Below are 15,999 nucleotides of genomic sequence, written 5' to 3'. Positions count from 1 at the left end.
CCGGACACCCGGGCATACGCAAGACCTTGGAATTCCTGCAACGATCATACTGGTGGCCTGCTATGAAGTCGGAAATTGAAGCTTTTATCGCCTCCTGTCCACAGTGTGCTCAACATAAAACATCCAGACAGGTTCCTGCCGGCACACTCCTACCTCTGTCAGTACCAACCCATCCTTGGACACACCTTTCCATGGACTTTGTAATGGATCTACCTGTTTCTAATGGGTTTACCACCATCTGGGTAGTAGTGGATCGTTTCTCCAAAATGGTTCATTTCGTTCCCCTCAAGAAGTTACCGTCTGCTCCAGAGTTGGCTCAGTTATTCGTCGACAACATCTTCCGTCTCCATGGACTTCCAACTGAGATTGTTTCTGATAGAGGGGTACAGTTCGTAGCCAGATTTTGGAGAGCTATATGTTCTATCTTTCAAATCAAACTGAATTTTTCAACAGCTTACCATCCTCAGTCTAACGGGTCTACAGAGAGGGTCAATCAAGACCTTGAGACTTTCTTAAGAATTCACATGTCTTCATCACAAGACAACTGGGCGGACACCTTACCCTGGGCCGAATTTGCCCATAACAGCTCCTATCATTCATCTACGGGGCAAACCCCATTCTTTATAGTTTTTGGACTGTATCCCAGAGTACCAGAGTTTCAAGAATTGCCAGTCTTCGATGTACCAGCAGTGACCTCCACCCTACAGAAATTCTCTCAGATTTGGACTCAGGTCCATTCCTCCTTACAAAAAGCCTCTCTTCAATATAAATTAACAGCGGACAAAAGAAGGAGAGCGGTGCCCAACCTAAAAACAGGTGACTTAGTATGGCTATCCACTCGTAATCTTCGCCTTAAAGTGCCGTCTATGAAATTTGCTCCTCGTTTCATCGGTCCTTTTCCCATCGTTCAAGTGATCAATCCAGTAGCCTATAAATTAAAACTTCCGTCCTACCTCAAAATACCAAATTCCTTTCATATTTCCCTGCTGAAACCTCTCATCCTGAATCGCTTTCGCAAGACTCTGCCACGCTCCCCCAAAGTCTTGACTGAGAGTGGTGTAGAGTTCGAGGTCAAACAGGTCCTGGACTCTCGTTTTCGTTATGGGCAACTCCAATATCTACTAGATTGGAAAGGTTGCGGTCCCGAAGAACGTTGCTGGGTGAAAGCTGAGGATGTCTACGCTCCTCGCCTAGTGCTTAAGTTTCACTCTGAGAATCCTGGTAAACCAAAGAAGTGTCCAGAGGCCACTCCTAAAGGAGGGGGTACTGTCACGACCAGGGGTGACAGGCTGCTGAGATCGCGGCGCTTACCGCTCCGGGCGCTGTGGCATGGTGTTTCCAGCAGAGGTGCAGGTTCCTGGAGAATAGCGCTGGGTGCTGTGAGTCTCCGCAGACCAAGGGCTTCCATCTGGAGGCAGGTGAGAGGGGCTGAGACTGGCAGAGCTTCCATGCTGTGACCACTGGGCGCGGCCATCTTGGATTTGGGTCACATGTCGTTTCTGGCCAATCAGGTTCAGTCTGGGCTGGGGAGGCTAGCAACCAATCCTGCACTACCTGAGGGTACTAAAAGGCTGTCCAGAGGCTCTTTAGTTGCCAGTGCAACGTCTATCACAGCATATGCTGTGAGCTAGTTCTCTGTGCTCCTTTGCTCATTTAAAGTGTCAGTACCAGTGTGTTTCTGCAGACTCCCCTCTCAGCCTTGGTGCAGTTTGCTCCTGTTACTACCTGTCTCCTGATCCCATCTACCTGCTATACCCAGCCTACCCCGGGTCTCTAAGTTCCGCCAGTGTCTCGCAGCCTGGTTCTGATCCCGTCGCGTGCCACTGCTTCATGAGTCATACTCCCCTAAGGCCGGCTGCCTTCAAGTACCAGCAAACAAGTCCTCATTCCTCATCCGACTCCACTCCGGGTCCAAGCGCACGCCAAGCCGTGACAATAGCTATGTTCATGCACAGTTCAGAGCACACTGGGGTAGATGTATGAAGCCCAGAAACGGTATCAGCGCACGTTAAGTGCGCTGATACCGTTTCTCCCCAATGTATGATCGGAGGTCTGGGCGGTAAATGACAGGGGCGCTACAAGATAGCAGCGCCGATAGCCTGGGCTATGTACGAACGGTCAGATCGTCTGACCGTTCGGCCGGCTGTAGCTGTCGTTATCGACAGCTACAGCCTGGCGTTAGCCTATACCCACAGCAGGGACAGCGCTGTCCCTGCTGTGGCGGCTACCGGCTCCAGGGCTGCACGTGGGGATCTCGCGATACTTGCGAGATGCCGCGCATGCTCATTGGAGCCGGCCGGGCCTGACACACATCGCATCAGCACTAGGCTGATGCGATGTGGTCTGCAGCGAGTAGCGCCGGAGGGGGGAGTTAACGCTCCTCCTCTCCGGCCGGTGAGATGTTCACACATCTCACCGGTAGTGCTTCCTGCTTCGCCTCGGTAAAGAGGCGAAGCAGGAAGCGTTATAGTGGCACTTAACGTGCCACTATAATACATCTACCCCACTGTCTGTTAATATAACTGCAGTAACACAGCTGCCTGTTGATCAGGCTCACTCATTCAGCAGGGGTTGCATTGATTGTCAGAGAAGGAGCCTCTTACCCTAGCACAGGGGTTCCCAAACTTTTTCGAATCACGGCACCCTAGAGTAGCATTTTTTCCATGGCAGCCCTAGGCCAAAAGTTTCTTATTGAGAAATTCAGAAAAAATGTAAATTAAGTAAATTGTGCTTATATGTCATCCTCAGGTTCAGTTATGTGGTTTTTGACAAGGCTGCACTTATTTTTATCTACATATTTTTTGATTGGCAGCCATTAGCACTAGTTTTGCCTATCACAGTGACTAAAAAATTATTTTTTTTGGTACTAGACTACCAACCCGAGTTTGGGAAACACTGCCCTAGCAGTAGCCCACTGCTTATACCGGAGATCTTCAATCAAAGACCACAATGGCAACAGGGAACTGCTCCCACTGAAGAAACTGTCACACATAAGGGCAGATAAATCTGGGCTTTCCTACTGTGACTACAGTTATTTCTAAGGTTGCCACCTCATCCCTTTAAATATGGACACATATGAATTACACAAGTTCTGTGGCTGATTAACACCAGATGAAATAGAGACTTGAAGTCAGTCAGCCACATAATCTGTGTAATTCGTATGTGTGGAGAGTTAGGGCCATATTCAATTTGAAGCGAAATGTCGTAATTTATCGTCGATTACGTCATTTTCGCCTGTTTTAATTATCCCTGTATTTAGGGCCTGATTCAGAGCCGGACGCTCTGACCAGAGCGCTCGCTCTGAATCAGGGCCCTCCTACCTAAAAATGGAGCGGCCTCCTGGCCGCTCGCATAGCTGTGGGTCACCACCCACAGCTTATGCGAGCGGCCAAAAAGATGGTCGCGATGGTCAAGACCATCGCGACCATCGGGCTTGCGACGAGACCCTGCGCAAGCCCTGGAGTGCTTTTGGCTCTCCCATGGGAACGCCTCCGTCTGGGCAGCCACGCCCCCGGCACGTCCACCAAAGGGGGCGTGCTCTCCTCACCATCGACAGCACGCCCCCTTTGGTGCGAGACCCATAGCTGTCGCTATGCGGGTCTCGCGCATGCGCACGACGGAGCTCCCTCTGTCGTGCGCATGCGCACTAGGGCACCATCGACCCGCTTGCGAGCGCTCAGCGCTCGCAAGTAGGTCTGAATAAGTCCCTCAATTTCAAAGACTTCCCGCCGGTCCGAAAGGTCTGAAAAAAAAAAGGGGATAACTTCAACACTGAAATAGGTGGCGAAAAAAAGAGCAGAATTGAGGTTTAGGGGTGCAGGTTTAAAAAAAATTGCCTGCACCCCTGGGAATGTCATTTAAAAATAAAATAAAAAAATCGGAACACCCCAAAAAAATGTACTTTAATTTTGGGGCTATAAAAAAAAAAAAAATTAGGGAACACACTTCTACAATAGCCAAATTAAATTCAGAGGGGTTCCCAAGTATGCAGCAGGTGTTTTCTTCATTGCGGGAGTAGCGGCAGGTCCATTTTTGCTGAATTTTTTTAAATAATTTTAGGGACTTAAAAAAATGCTTACCCCCATTTTCCATGAGCCCCAAATTTTATAGCAATAGTTAATTTTACCCCCCAAAAAATCTAAGTGCTATTCTTCACCCCTTCTTCACAGCTGTAAATATGCACTTGCCGCGGCTATTAGAAACCCCGACTTCCTTCGGCGGGTAAAAATGGGGGTACCCCTAGTGATGCCCCATGTCTAGACATCTTTAGGGGGGCCCCTGGAATATTTCCTGAAAATTCCTGTTTTTTTCCGCAGATCCAAATTCGCGGGTCCCGATTTCGCTCCTTTTAAATTGAATACGGGGATAAGCGGGCATGCGCCCGATACTTTATCCCCACTCTAACCTCTGATGTGGGGCGAACAGTCCAGCACGGACTATTCGCTCCGATATTGAATAAGCCCCTTAAAGGGATGAGGTGGCAACCCTAGTTATTTCTAATTCATCATCAAATACCTCCTGCTGCCATTGTGGGTGAAGAAGTCACCCACAGGAGCGGAAATGCGATTGCGAACTGACAGGCACTTCGTACGGAGAGGACTGTGACGTCATTGCACTGCTGCTGCCACGTTCACTGTTCTCCACAATAAGCAGAACGTTGGACAGCTTACTCTGGAGACAGGAGCAGCTGACAAGTTCCACATAAGCTTGGAATGGTCAGGGAGATGTAGACTTACGCCTAATCATTTTCCCAGAGGGGCTATAAACATTATATGGGTTCTTACTCGTATATGCATTCACACCATCCTTTACTGATGACCGTCACCAGCCCACCTTCTATTACACTACCTGTTACCTCTCTTTGCACCCCTCTAATCTGACCCCATCTCACTAACCCTCCCCCCCTTCCCCATTCTCTTGGTTTAAAAACTCACTGTGAGCAACAACAGTAATATGCATGAGCTGACCGCCGATAACTGTCAACTGCATAAACATTGGCATTGCATCCATCTCTGAATCAGGGCCAGTGTCTTATGCTGCTCATCCACTACACGACATAGAAAAGACAGCACGTTTATGACATTGTAATCGTGCTGTCGTTTCTATGTCTGTGACGTGCCTACACTGAGCAAGCAGTCGTTCAGTGCAGGCTCAACAATCATCTGGTAACATGCTGAACCTGACATTATCGTCAGGTTGACCAGCATGTATGCCCGATGATAGATGTCCAATACGATCAGCGTGCACGCGCATCGCTGGTTGTATTAGACATTAAACTGCACGATTTGCGGGCAATTGCCAAGCGACGGTCGTTATCGCTCAATCGCTAGGTTTAATCGCATAGTGGATGGGCAGCATTAGACTAATCTGCTGGACATCAGGCCTGATTCAGAGGTGTAGGCTATTCTCATCGCTGCTGCGTCTTTGGATGCAGCAACAATGAGAAATTATTCCAATGCTGCAGGTGGCATCTGAGGACAAAAGACGCCCCCTAACAGCATGGCAGATCCGAGTGCTGAATCCAAAGACACAGCATTGGATCAACATCACAATAGTTGCAGCCAGCAGCCATCTGAGTAAGCCTAAGCTAACTTAGGATGACTGCCGAGTCTGATCAGCAAGGCCAGGAAATCTGCATCAGAAGATGCAGACCCTGGCCTTGACACTCCCAAAAACGTTTTCAGGAACGCTGTCAGGCCCCACCCGTTTCCCACCCCCAAGGGGTCTCATCATGTCAGTCATACTGCAGCTTAGGGGCACTGCAAGCTCACTCGCTGTTAGAGACCTGCACATACACAGTGCAGATACTACACACGCGCAGATCTCTAACAATCGGACTTGACTGCAAACCATCAGGTTTGTGTACAAGTCTGAATCAGTCCCACAATTATATCCGTGTCCAGCCACCAAGTGGGCAGTATCTCCAAGATTCTTAAAAAGTTATACATGTGTGACACTTGGTTCAGGGTCTGTGCTCATAGGGCCTGATTCAGACCCGGTTGCAAGCGCTGAGCGCTCGCAACCCGGCAGATGGTGACCCACATTGCATGCGCACAACGGAGCCGGCTCCGTCGTGCGCATGTGCGAGACCCGGGTAGCAACGGGCAATCCGTCGCTCCCGGTCTCCCACCAAAGGGGGCGAGCTTTCGATGTTGAGTGACAGCTCGCCCCCTTTGGTGGGCGAGCCGGGAGGTTGGCTGCCCAAACGGAGGCGTTCCCATGGGAACGTCTGCCGTTTGGGGGCAGCCCCACTGACATCATAAGTGATGTCAGTGGAGAGCTTCTGGCTCTGTTAGAGCCGAAAGCTCTCTGGGGCTTGCGATGACCGAGACCCTACCATAAGGGTCTCGTCGCAAGCCCGATGGTCTTGACCATCGCGACCATCATGGCCGCTCGCTATAGCTGTGGGTGGTCACCCACAGCTATGCGAGCGGCCAAGAGGCCGCTTCAACAAAAAATAAGCCCGGCCCTGATTCAGAGCGAGCGCTCTGTCAGAGCGACCGGGTCTGAATCAGGCCCATACTTCGCATGCACAGACTTCACAAGCGGTTTCTTCTATGAAAGAATCTGCAAAACAGTAGCCAATAGGCTACTATAAGCGAACACCATCTGCAGATGGCATTAGTTATTGGGGCCAAAACGGAGTTTGGTAAATCCAACTGCATAGCAGCCCCCATAGAAACCTATGGAGGCTGCTTTGTGGTCGGAAATGGGGGTCCGTGGCAGATATTGGAGATACCAGCTGTGGTACCCCCATATTAAATTCCAGGGATGCTTAATATCCGGTAAATATGGTTTAACAAAATTGCCCCTTGGAGGCTTAGGTAGCTAGGTTAATTCAAATAAGTAGAAACATTGGCTTAAATCAGAAACCATTGGTGTGTCTGAACCAATGTTTACAACTAAAGCTGGGCATACACGTCCAAATAAAATGCCTGTCATACCGACAGACATTTTATCTGACAGCCTACCAGCCGCTGATGTCCGCAGCATACACTGTGAGATTACTCACAGTGTATTTGGCCAACATCTGCGCTCCACCCCCGGGGGAGGAGACATTTCCCTGTTCCTTCCATGGGAAGGAACACAGGAAATGTCTGTCTGTCGGCCACGGCTGGGCATACACTGCCCGATGCAGCCGACAGTTTAAACCATAAATATTGCATCGGAGGGGCATGCTGGACAATCCGGCATGCCGACCGGGCAATATTTAACCCTCAGTCGCCCGCACACACTCTACAATGATCGGGGTGATCCGCGGATATCGGGCGGATCGCCCCGATAATTGTAGCATGTATGGCCAGCTTAAACAATGTGGTTTTTTTTACCAAATTATCGGTACGATAGATGCTTCCTTTCGATGTCCCATTCCTTGTAGTAAGGAAGCAAGGCATGATAACCTGTGAGCCTACCACTCCCCCTTATGGTGGTTTGGTTTCTTTGCAGATTAAATAAATGTGTGGGTAGGGCAACCTCTGGCATACCAGCTGCTGTGGAACTACAAATCCCAGAATGCACTGACACAGTTTTAGCATGCCCTAACAGCAAAACGATGGCAAGGAATGCTGGGAGGTGTAGTTCCATCTCAGCTTGCAGACCACAGGTTATATACCCATGGTTGAACATAAACACATTCCATCTTCTCAGGTCTCTGCACTGACCTCCTTGCCATTTGAAAGTAACCATGCTGGCAAACAATCGAATTATACGGAAAAAGCAACCATCATTGTCGTAGACTGGTCGTTTTATAGTATACATACATTACGTCACGTATTATATAATAAGACGCTCCTCCGTACGCTCTTGCACGGTTACAGCTAGATCCCCTTTCCGTTGCACGAAGTAGTAGTACCAAGAGGCCCGTAAGTGCGAACTACATCTCCCGTCATGCTTTGGGAGCAGATCGACCATGACAGAATAGCTAGTGTTATGGAGGAAGGGGGCGTGTCGCGCTTTTCCCGCGTAGTTTGTGCTGCTTCTGTCAGAGACTGTACATCGGTGCTTACTCCTTGTTCTATCTGCAAGTATCGCCATGGATATGTCTGTGTATGACTCTGCCAGCTTACCGGACCTGTTACCTCTGTATTACAGGAGGCTCTTCCCTTTTTATCACTACTACAGATGGCTGAATTACGGGGGAGGTGAGGAGACCCATCTCGTGTGCTTATACATACTGTCAGTATGTATATAGCACACATTGCAGAACCATCAGTAATGAGAGATCAGTAACTGATCCCTCTTTACTGATGGTTCTGCAATACATCCAAGATTTATATGTACTGATCTCTCCATTAGTGATGGTTCTGCAATGCATCGAATATGTGTATACTGATCTCTCCATTACTGATGGTTGTGCAATGCATCCAGCTTGTGTATATTATATACTGATCTCTCCATTACTGATGGTTGTGCAATGCATCCAGCTTGTGTATATTATATACTGATCTCTCCATTACTGATGGTTGTGCAATGCATCCAGCATGTGTATATTATATACTGATCTCTCCATTACTGATGGTTTTGCAATGCATCCAAGATGTGTGTGTGTGTATATACTGATCTCTCCTTTACTGATGGTTCAGCAATGCATCCAAGATGTGTATACTGATCACTCCATTAGTGATGGTTCTGCAATCCATACAGCATGTATACAGACCCTCCAACATGACCCATTCCTTTAGGTACAAAATGCTCTGCTCTTGGACTTCCTTCTTAATTTATGATTGAAGCCACCTGTGCTGAAACACCCTTCACATGAAATAACTAGCTCAACATTAATTAGGTGGGAAGCCCAGGAGCAGAGCATTTTGTATCTAATGGAACGAGTCATGTTGGAGGGTAGGATGTATATATACTGATTTGTCCATTATAGATTATCTTGCAAATCATCTCATAACTGTATGTACCATGGCCAGATTAAGGCTTGTGGGGCAAATAAATCGTGAGGGCCCCATCAATAAAATTTTCACGGCGTCATGCAGTGACTACTTATGCCCCTTACCTTGCCACTGGAGTCTCCACTGACCCGCAAAGTGGCATGGCAGCATACTAAATCATGTCCGCGATACTGCTGGGAACCCACTCCCGGCAGCATAGCAGACATGAATTTTCTGTCCTGCTGCATTTATCTTGCGCTGACGAGCGGTATGCTCCCAGCTGTCTGACCCAGCATCCGGGTCTACCTGGAATACAGCGCGTCAGTAGATCCCCCTTCCCCCAGTACACAGCACCTCTCCATCCATTCCCACCCCCCCCCATTCTCTCGACAGAGCACATCACCCAGTGTTCCCCCCCCTTCCCCAGTACACAGCAGTATTCTATTCACCCACACAGCACCCTGCGGACCCCCCCTCCCCAGGAGCGACAGACCGTCCCTCAACCACTCCCTCCCCCAGTAGACACCATCCAGCGCAAAGAGAGATTGTCGCAGTGGCCGGGCTTGTTTCTGTGGACTGATGCTGATAACTGTCTGCCATTACAGCTCGGTTACCCTAGAGGAGAGGCAGCCAGGGATAGATAAGGGAATCAGAAACAGTCCGCACAAACAATATGGCTCCCCTCCCAGATCTCCTCTGCGCCTGGGCTGCGCATGCGCACAGTTCACACATGAAAAAATCTACTTAGTTCGACAGCGCTGTTTAAAGAGAGAATCATTGCTGCCAGGCATTTTGACACTAGTGCTTGCCAGCGAGTGCCTCAATGATGAATTCTGGATTTAAAAAGAATTGCGGCAAACGCTAGTGCCAAATATCTTTAGTGTAAAAATGTGTTAGCAAATGGAGCCCATAGAAAGAGAGATAGATAAAGATAGGTGTCTATAGATATATAAAGAGAGAGGGGGAAGGGACAGGGAAGGAGACAAAGAGAGGGGGAAAGGAGAGAGAAAGGGAGAATGACAGAGAGAGGGAGGAGGGAAGAGAGGAGGAGGGAACGGGGGGGAGAGAGGGGGAAGAAGGGACAGAGGGCCTAATTAGACCCGCTCGCGAGCACTGAGCACTCACAAGCGGGTCGATGTTGGCCCAGTGCGCACGAGGGAGCTGGCTCCGTCTTGCGCATGCGCGAGACCTGGATAGCGACGGCCAAGCAGTCGCTATGGATCTCGCTACAAAGGGGGCATGCTGTCGACGGTGAGTGACAGCACGCCCCCTTTGGTGGGCGTGCCGGGGGCGTGGCTGCCCAGATGGGGGCGTTCCCATGGGAACGCCTACTGTCTGGGGCCGGCCCCACTGACATCACTGATCACTGATAGAGCCGAAAGCAGTCCAGGGCTTGCGGCAATGAGACCATACCACAAGGGTCTCGTCGCAAGCCCGATCGCAACCATCTTTTTTGCCGCTCGCTATAGCTGTGGGTGGTCACCCACAGCTATACGAGCGGCCAGGAGGCCTCTCTAAAAACTAAGAGGGACGGCCTTGATTCAGAGCGAGCGCTCTGTCAGAGCGTCCGGCTCTGAATCAGGGCCAGAGAGCTCACACAGTACCTGTTGCATCAGCTTTCTGATGGGGGTGGGCACTTTGCAGCAATAGGCCCCGCCCCTATCCGTACACCCGCAAATCACAGTATTATAATAGCGAGGGGGCGGGCTTCCATTGTCAATCACATTCACGGACCCCGTACGGTCCATCAGTGAGTGTGGCTGACAGTGTGAGTAATGCTGCCAGGAGCCAGCCATGAAGAATTTAGAATGGCCAGGTTCCGGCCAATATTTGCGGCGGTGTGGGGGCCCCTGGACGACCGCCCCGCCTATAATTCAGCCCCGGTATGTACTGATCTCTCCAGCGTATGTAAGTCTACAAATTTGTGTAAAGTAAGTATCTATCTTTTCTTCCTTTAGATGCAGAATAATCTGTAAATGTTATGTATGTAGTGATATACCCAATATAGATCATTTTACATTGCTGCTCATGCATGTTTATGTAAATAGAAATGAATAATATACATTAAAGCCTGTTCTGCTATCACCCTTCTGTAGCCTTTACATGTCTCTATATCACTGTGTGTGTACATTGATATTTATTAAATTTTGTGTGCTGTGGTTCTCTACCACAGGACCCTCAGCAGAGTGGGGGAGTCTAGAGTTACATTGCTGGACCCCCACCCAAGTTTTGCTGTGGGGCCTGACTATATATTCTTATGCCCCAGGCTTTATTTATATTATTTGTTATCATTGGAATATTTATGCATCACCAACATACTCTTCAGAGCCTTATAATTGGGGCACCCACAATAATCAAACAAGACTGATTATTAGGCAATATATTGGACGATCTGTCATTTTGAGGCAAATTAGAATGACCGATAGTTCACATCGTATAGTGTGTGCGCTTAATAGCGCATTCACGTCATCTTTCTGTCTGATGTGCTGCACGTCAGATGTAATGAACGACACCATGCTGCTAATTGCAACATGGAATGGCACACTGCGCCATCGTATACCGCATCATGCAATTGTATGGACGGAGTGATGTATCACCGTTGTAATTCCTACACCGTTCACCTGATTTGGATGTAATTACCCTCAAATTAAATCTGAAAGTCTGCAGTTAAAGCACATCTTGTTTGTTTCATTTCAAAGCCATTGTGGTGGTGAATAGAGGCCAAAATCAGAAAATTCTGTCAATGTCCCAATATGTATGCACCTGACTATGTGTATGTATGTGTACATATATATATATATATATATATATATATATATATATATATATATATATATATTAGTCAAAATATTTATTTCTTTTCCTCATGTGTCCCAAAACAACAATGTCTGATGATGATGATCTTATCATTTGAATCATTGGTTAGACGAGGGGCTGTGTCTCCAGTCAGCATCCAACTTTGCTAACATACTGTACATCCCATTCTCATGTGGACAAGGTCCCGGGAAAAACCTGGGCTGTGTTGGTGTGAATGGGATGAACTAGGGGCCTGATTCAGCACGGATCGCAAGTGTGCAAACGCACGCAGGTGGACGATGTTTGCAGTCTGCATCGCAGTGCACAAACTGCTCACTGCAATGGGGAAAGCAATCGCAGGCAGTACGCAGACCCATCGCTCAGTGATTGACAGGAAGTGCCGTTTGGGGGTGGTCTACTGAATGCAGGTGTGCCAGTTCGTTTGGACGGCGTTTCAGGGGCATGCATAAATAAGCCCCTGCATGCCATCCGCAGCCTGAGCTCTCACTGCGTACAGGAAGTTTAGCAATTTCTGAGTGAGGGTCAGGTCAACCACAACTGCGTATGGCTCTGATGGTACTTGATTGTACCAATGTTTTCGCTCTCTTGCTAGGTGTTGCGGATGTGAATAAAATGAAGGGGGTGGCTTTATGTAGTGCTGGGCGGCTGCATATTTTGCTGTGGCGGAATTGAGATCGCATCCATTTGCATATTTTTGCAGCAAGCTGGTGTGTTCGATTGCAGACTTGCGATCCGTGCTGAATCAGGCCTTAGGTCCACACTCCTCTGTATGACCTGGGATTTTCCTTGGTCTGATCCAAGCTAGTGTGGTATGAAAGGGAGGTCCCAGGCTTCTCTACTGAGAATGAGAATGGTGTATAAGAGACTGCAGTGACTCTGAATGTGATACACTGCACTAACCAAGAGATGAATGTCAGGTTCTCCTTTGTTCTGGCCACTAATGTGTTATGTCAAATTGAACAATTATCCTACTGCTCAATCTCACCTTGTGTGTGTGTGTGTGTGGCTACTTTTCTTATTCTAGGCCAATGGGTGACGATCCTTTTCCTATATGCCTTCACAATGGAAGTGGTGCATGGATTTGATTATTTTGCTTTCCATTTGTCATTCTAGTACCTTTATATTGAGCTTTACATTTTATTGAGCGAATGCAGTTTACATCGTTTTCATTCTAGCACCCTGCACCTGTCACAGCCCGTGCAGTTCCTTTTTCCTGCCTGGGGGTGTTGCTCTCTGCTCTGGTTCTTCTAGCACACTCTGGTCTGTATCTCAGCAATATGTTGCATCAGCTGAGTGTGCTAGAAGCACCAGAGCAGAGAGTGACAGTAGAAGATAACATTACATTATTTGTGAAGGATAATAAAATATATTTATATATCAAAATATTCTTTTTGTATTTTTCAGTTGCGAAAAATTACTTTCCACATCGGGAGTTTAGTTTCACCTTGAAAGATGATATATATGTGCGATATCAGTCCTTCAACAACCAGAGTGAGCTGGAGAAGGAGATGCAGAAAATGAATCCGTACAAAATAGATATAGGAGCAGTATATTCTCACAAGGTAATTGATAACATTGAGCTTTACTGCCGGGACATAATTACCAAGGGGTTCACTTACTATATTTGGTCCAATGGCTGTAGGGTCCTAAAACTTGAACATTCTTCTTGTACAGTGTTCTCCCCAGGCTGTTTTGTTCGCCCAGCAGAAACGCCCGGAACTCCCTCCAGCCCCATTGTGCCCCGTCCCCTGTTGCCCAGTCACCCTCAACGAGTCCTTATTGACACGGACACAGATGCCGGTTGTGATGCCCAGCTGCCGCCCAGTTATCACCAGTGGGACCTCCCCCTTCGTGGGATGGAGTCTTTGTAGCCTATCCAAGCGGAGTCTCTGCAGTCAATCAGGACAGCCACGCAGAGCTCTGAAGTCTGGACTCTGTGACACAGCGACCACAGCAGTGTCTCATAATAAAGGAGAGCAGGTAGGGCTGGATTTAGGAGGGGGCGAGTACACCCTGGCCAGCAGTGTGGTCTGAGATCGGATCCTCGTTACTGATGTGATCCGAAGTGGTGTGCTACTGCTGAAGGGAGAGGGACCCTGGGTCATTCGTGCTGCTGCAGAGCAAAATGATTTGCAGACTGTGAAGTTGATATAGCTTTATGTGTATATAACCTTTCTCTGTTGGAAGTCCTGTGAGTGCTGGTGCTCTATGTCTGCTACATACCTTGTCTCCCAAAGAAGGCACCCGGTCATGCTGTTATTCAACTAGGGAGTGAGTACCAGCCTCTTTTCATTGTCTGTCTGTCTATCTTGATTATTATATGTGATGGGAAAGGGAACAACTTGTTTTTCCTAAAATATGGTGGGGAGGGGGTGCTAGTCCCTTACTTTGCCAGGGGCGATCGTACCCTTCGATACACCCCTGGCTCTCAGTGCGTCTGGCATCTGTGTCCTATAAGGGCACGTTAGTGTGGGTTCTGGATGACTGGACGTGGCACATTGGGGCGGGAGGGAGTGCCATGCAGTAGGTTGTACGGAGATTGGAACCAGGGAGAGTGCCCCAAGTTTAAATCATTATAAGGTCAGGACTTAAAACATTTTATTATTGCGAAGGCCCCCACCTGGCGGCTACTTGATGCCACCCGGCTGAAAAAAATTTCTGGGGAGAACACTGTTATACATTGACATTTGATGTCTTTCTTGTCGGTGTGGTATCTGGAGACAATTTCATGGATGATCCTGTCATTGAGTATTCATTAAACTTCAATTATTTGTGAAAATAATCTACTCTTAGAAATAGGTTTTAGCCCGAACGTTTTATTAACAGCTGCTCGGCACAGTATCCCCACTCTGTTCTTTTTATTATTTTATACGCTTATCGGTGTTCTCCCCAAGCTTTATATCTCGGGGGGGGTCCATTCTGAGTTTCAGTTGCCTTATGTTTTTTACTGGGCCTTCTGTGTCGAGCGCTGTTAAAAAATAAATAAAATTGTGTCCAAAAAGCAATTGGGCAGTATCTGGGTGCTGGTAAAAATGTGTTCAGCCAGCTGTTACCCATAGTGAGTGAGAATTTAAACCGGAAAGCAACAATCTTAAGTTTAAGAAAAATGAAAGTACGAAAACAACAGAGCCAGAGATTTCCAACAAGCACATTGCAGACGAGGCTGGTCCATCTTGTGAATCAGTCTGTCTCACATGAATGTTTCTCTAAACATCGCATATCAGGGTGTCACAGTAAAGCATGACTGGTTCAACACATTTCAGTGGTTGTTGGTAAATTATGGAATGATGTGTTCCACATATATAAAATATTGAAAGGGACTGGCCACAAACAATTAAGTGACTTGTGTGACTATTCTGTCCAAAAGACTTCGAAAAGAAAGTTTAATTGGCCATAAGCAAATTAAGTTACACACTTATTCGTGTTCAAATATACTTCAACAGCATGTTATTGAAGAATTTGGGCTAGGAGAAACTGAACAATAAATTTCAGCTTAGATTAAATTGCACAGAGATGCTTTGTGGGAGCTTTAAGAACTATGTATTGGTTGGCAAAAAATTAAATACCACATACTATATTGTACGGACATAGTCTATATTTTAGGACCCTGCACCTGTCGCAACCCCTGCAGTTCCTCTTTCCTGTGTGGGGTGTCGCTATCTGCTCTGGTGCTTCTAGCTCACACTGGTCTGTATAGCAGAAGTTTGTTGCGTCAGCTGAGTGTGCTAGAAGCACTAGAACAGAGTGTGACACCCCAGGCAGGAAAGAGGAACTGCAATGTTTGTGACAGGTGCAGGGAGCTAGAATGAACACTATGGGTCTCATTCAGACCCGCTCGCAAGTGGGTCGATGGTTGTGCATTGCACATGCGCGGCGTGCGCAAGGCCCGTAGCGAGTGAGAAATTCACTCGCTCCAGGGCTCTCTACAAACGGGGCGGCTGTCGATGTTGTTCGACAGCTTGCCACGTTTAGTAGGCGGGGTGGGGGAGTGGCTGGACAAATGTGGCTGCCGTTTGTGGCCGGCCCTACTGACATCACCAGTGAGCTTCCTGCTCTATTAGAGCTGGAAGCTCACTGGGGCTTGCGGCAGACGAGACCCTACCACAAGGGTCTCGTCGAGCGGCTCTGAATGAGGTCCTCCTGTACATACTTAGCAAATTACACTTCAGAAAGAATAATGCGAGAATTGTTTACATGTTAGCTTCACAAATAAGATGTGAAATACTTAAACATTTGCATTTGGCAGATTATTTCAGTCTTCTGTGTGATGAAACGACAGACATCTCTGTTTTGAAGCAGTTTATTT

At 47.8% G+C, this 15,999-nt stretch overlaps 1 protein-coding gene across 1 annotated transcript in view; it reads left to right on the top strand.

Annotated features, from left to right (window-relative positions):
* Positions 1-7,862: 7,862 nt before the first annotated feature.
* The window catches only part of PRIM1 (DNA primase subunit 1), a 38,457-nt gene continuing 30,320 nt past the window's right edge, over positions 7,863-15,999 (top strand). Inside the window, exons 1-2 of the mRNA XM_088473161.1 lie at positions 7,863-8,141; positions 13,098-13,255. Coding sequence (XP_088329287.1) covers positions 8,033-8,141; positions 13,098-13,255 — 267 coding nt within the window. The 5' untranslated portion in view covers positions 7,863-8,032. The remainder of the gene's footprint in view (positions 8,142-13,097; positions 13,256-15,999) is intronic.

The sequence above is a fragment of the Taudactylus pleione genome, unplaced genomic scaffold (genome assembly GCF_031769625.1).
Source record: "Taudactylus pleione unplaced genomic scaffold, aTauple2 ptg000130l, whole genome shotgun sequence".
Taxonomy (NCBI): domain Eukaryota; kingdom Metazoa; phylum Chordata; class Amphibia; order Anura; family Myobatrachidae; genus Taudactylus; species Taudactylus pleione.
Note: the sequence above shows the minus strand (reverse complement) of the source record. Positions and strands in the feature narration are given on the sequence as shown.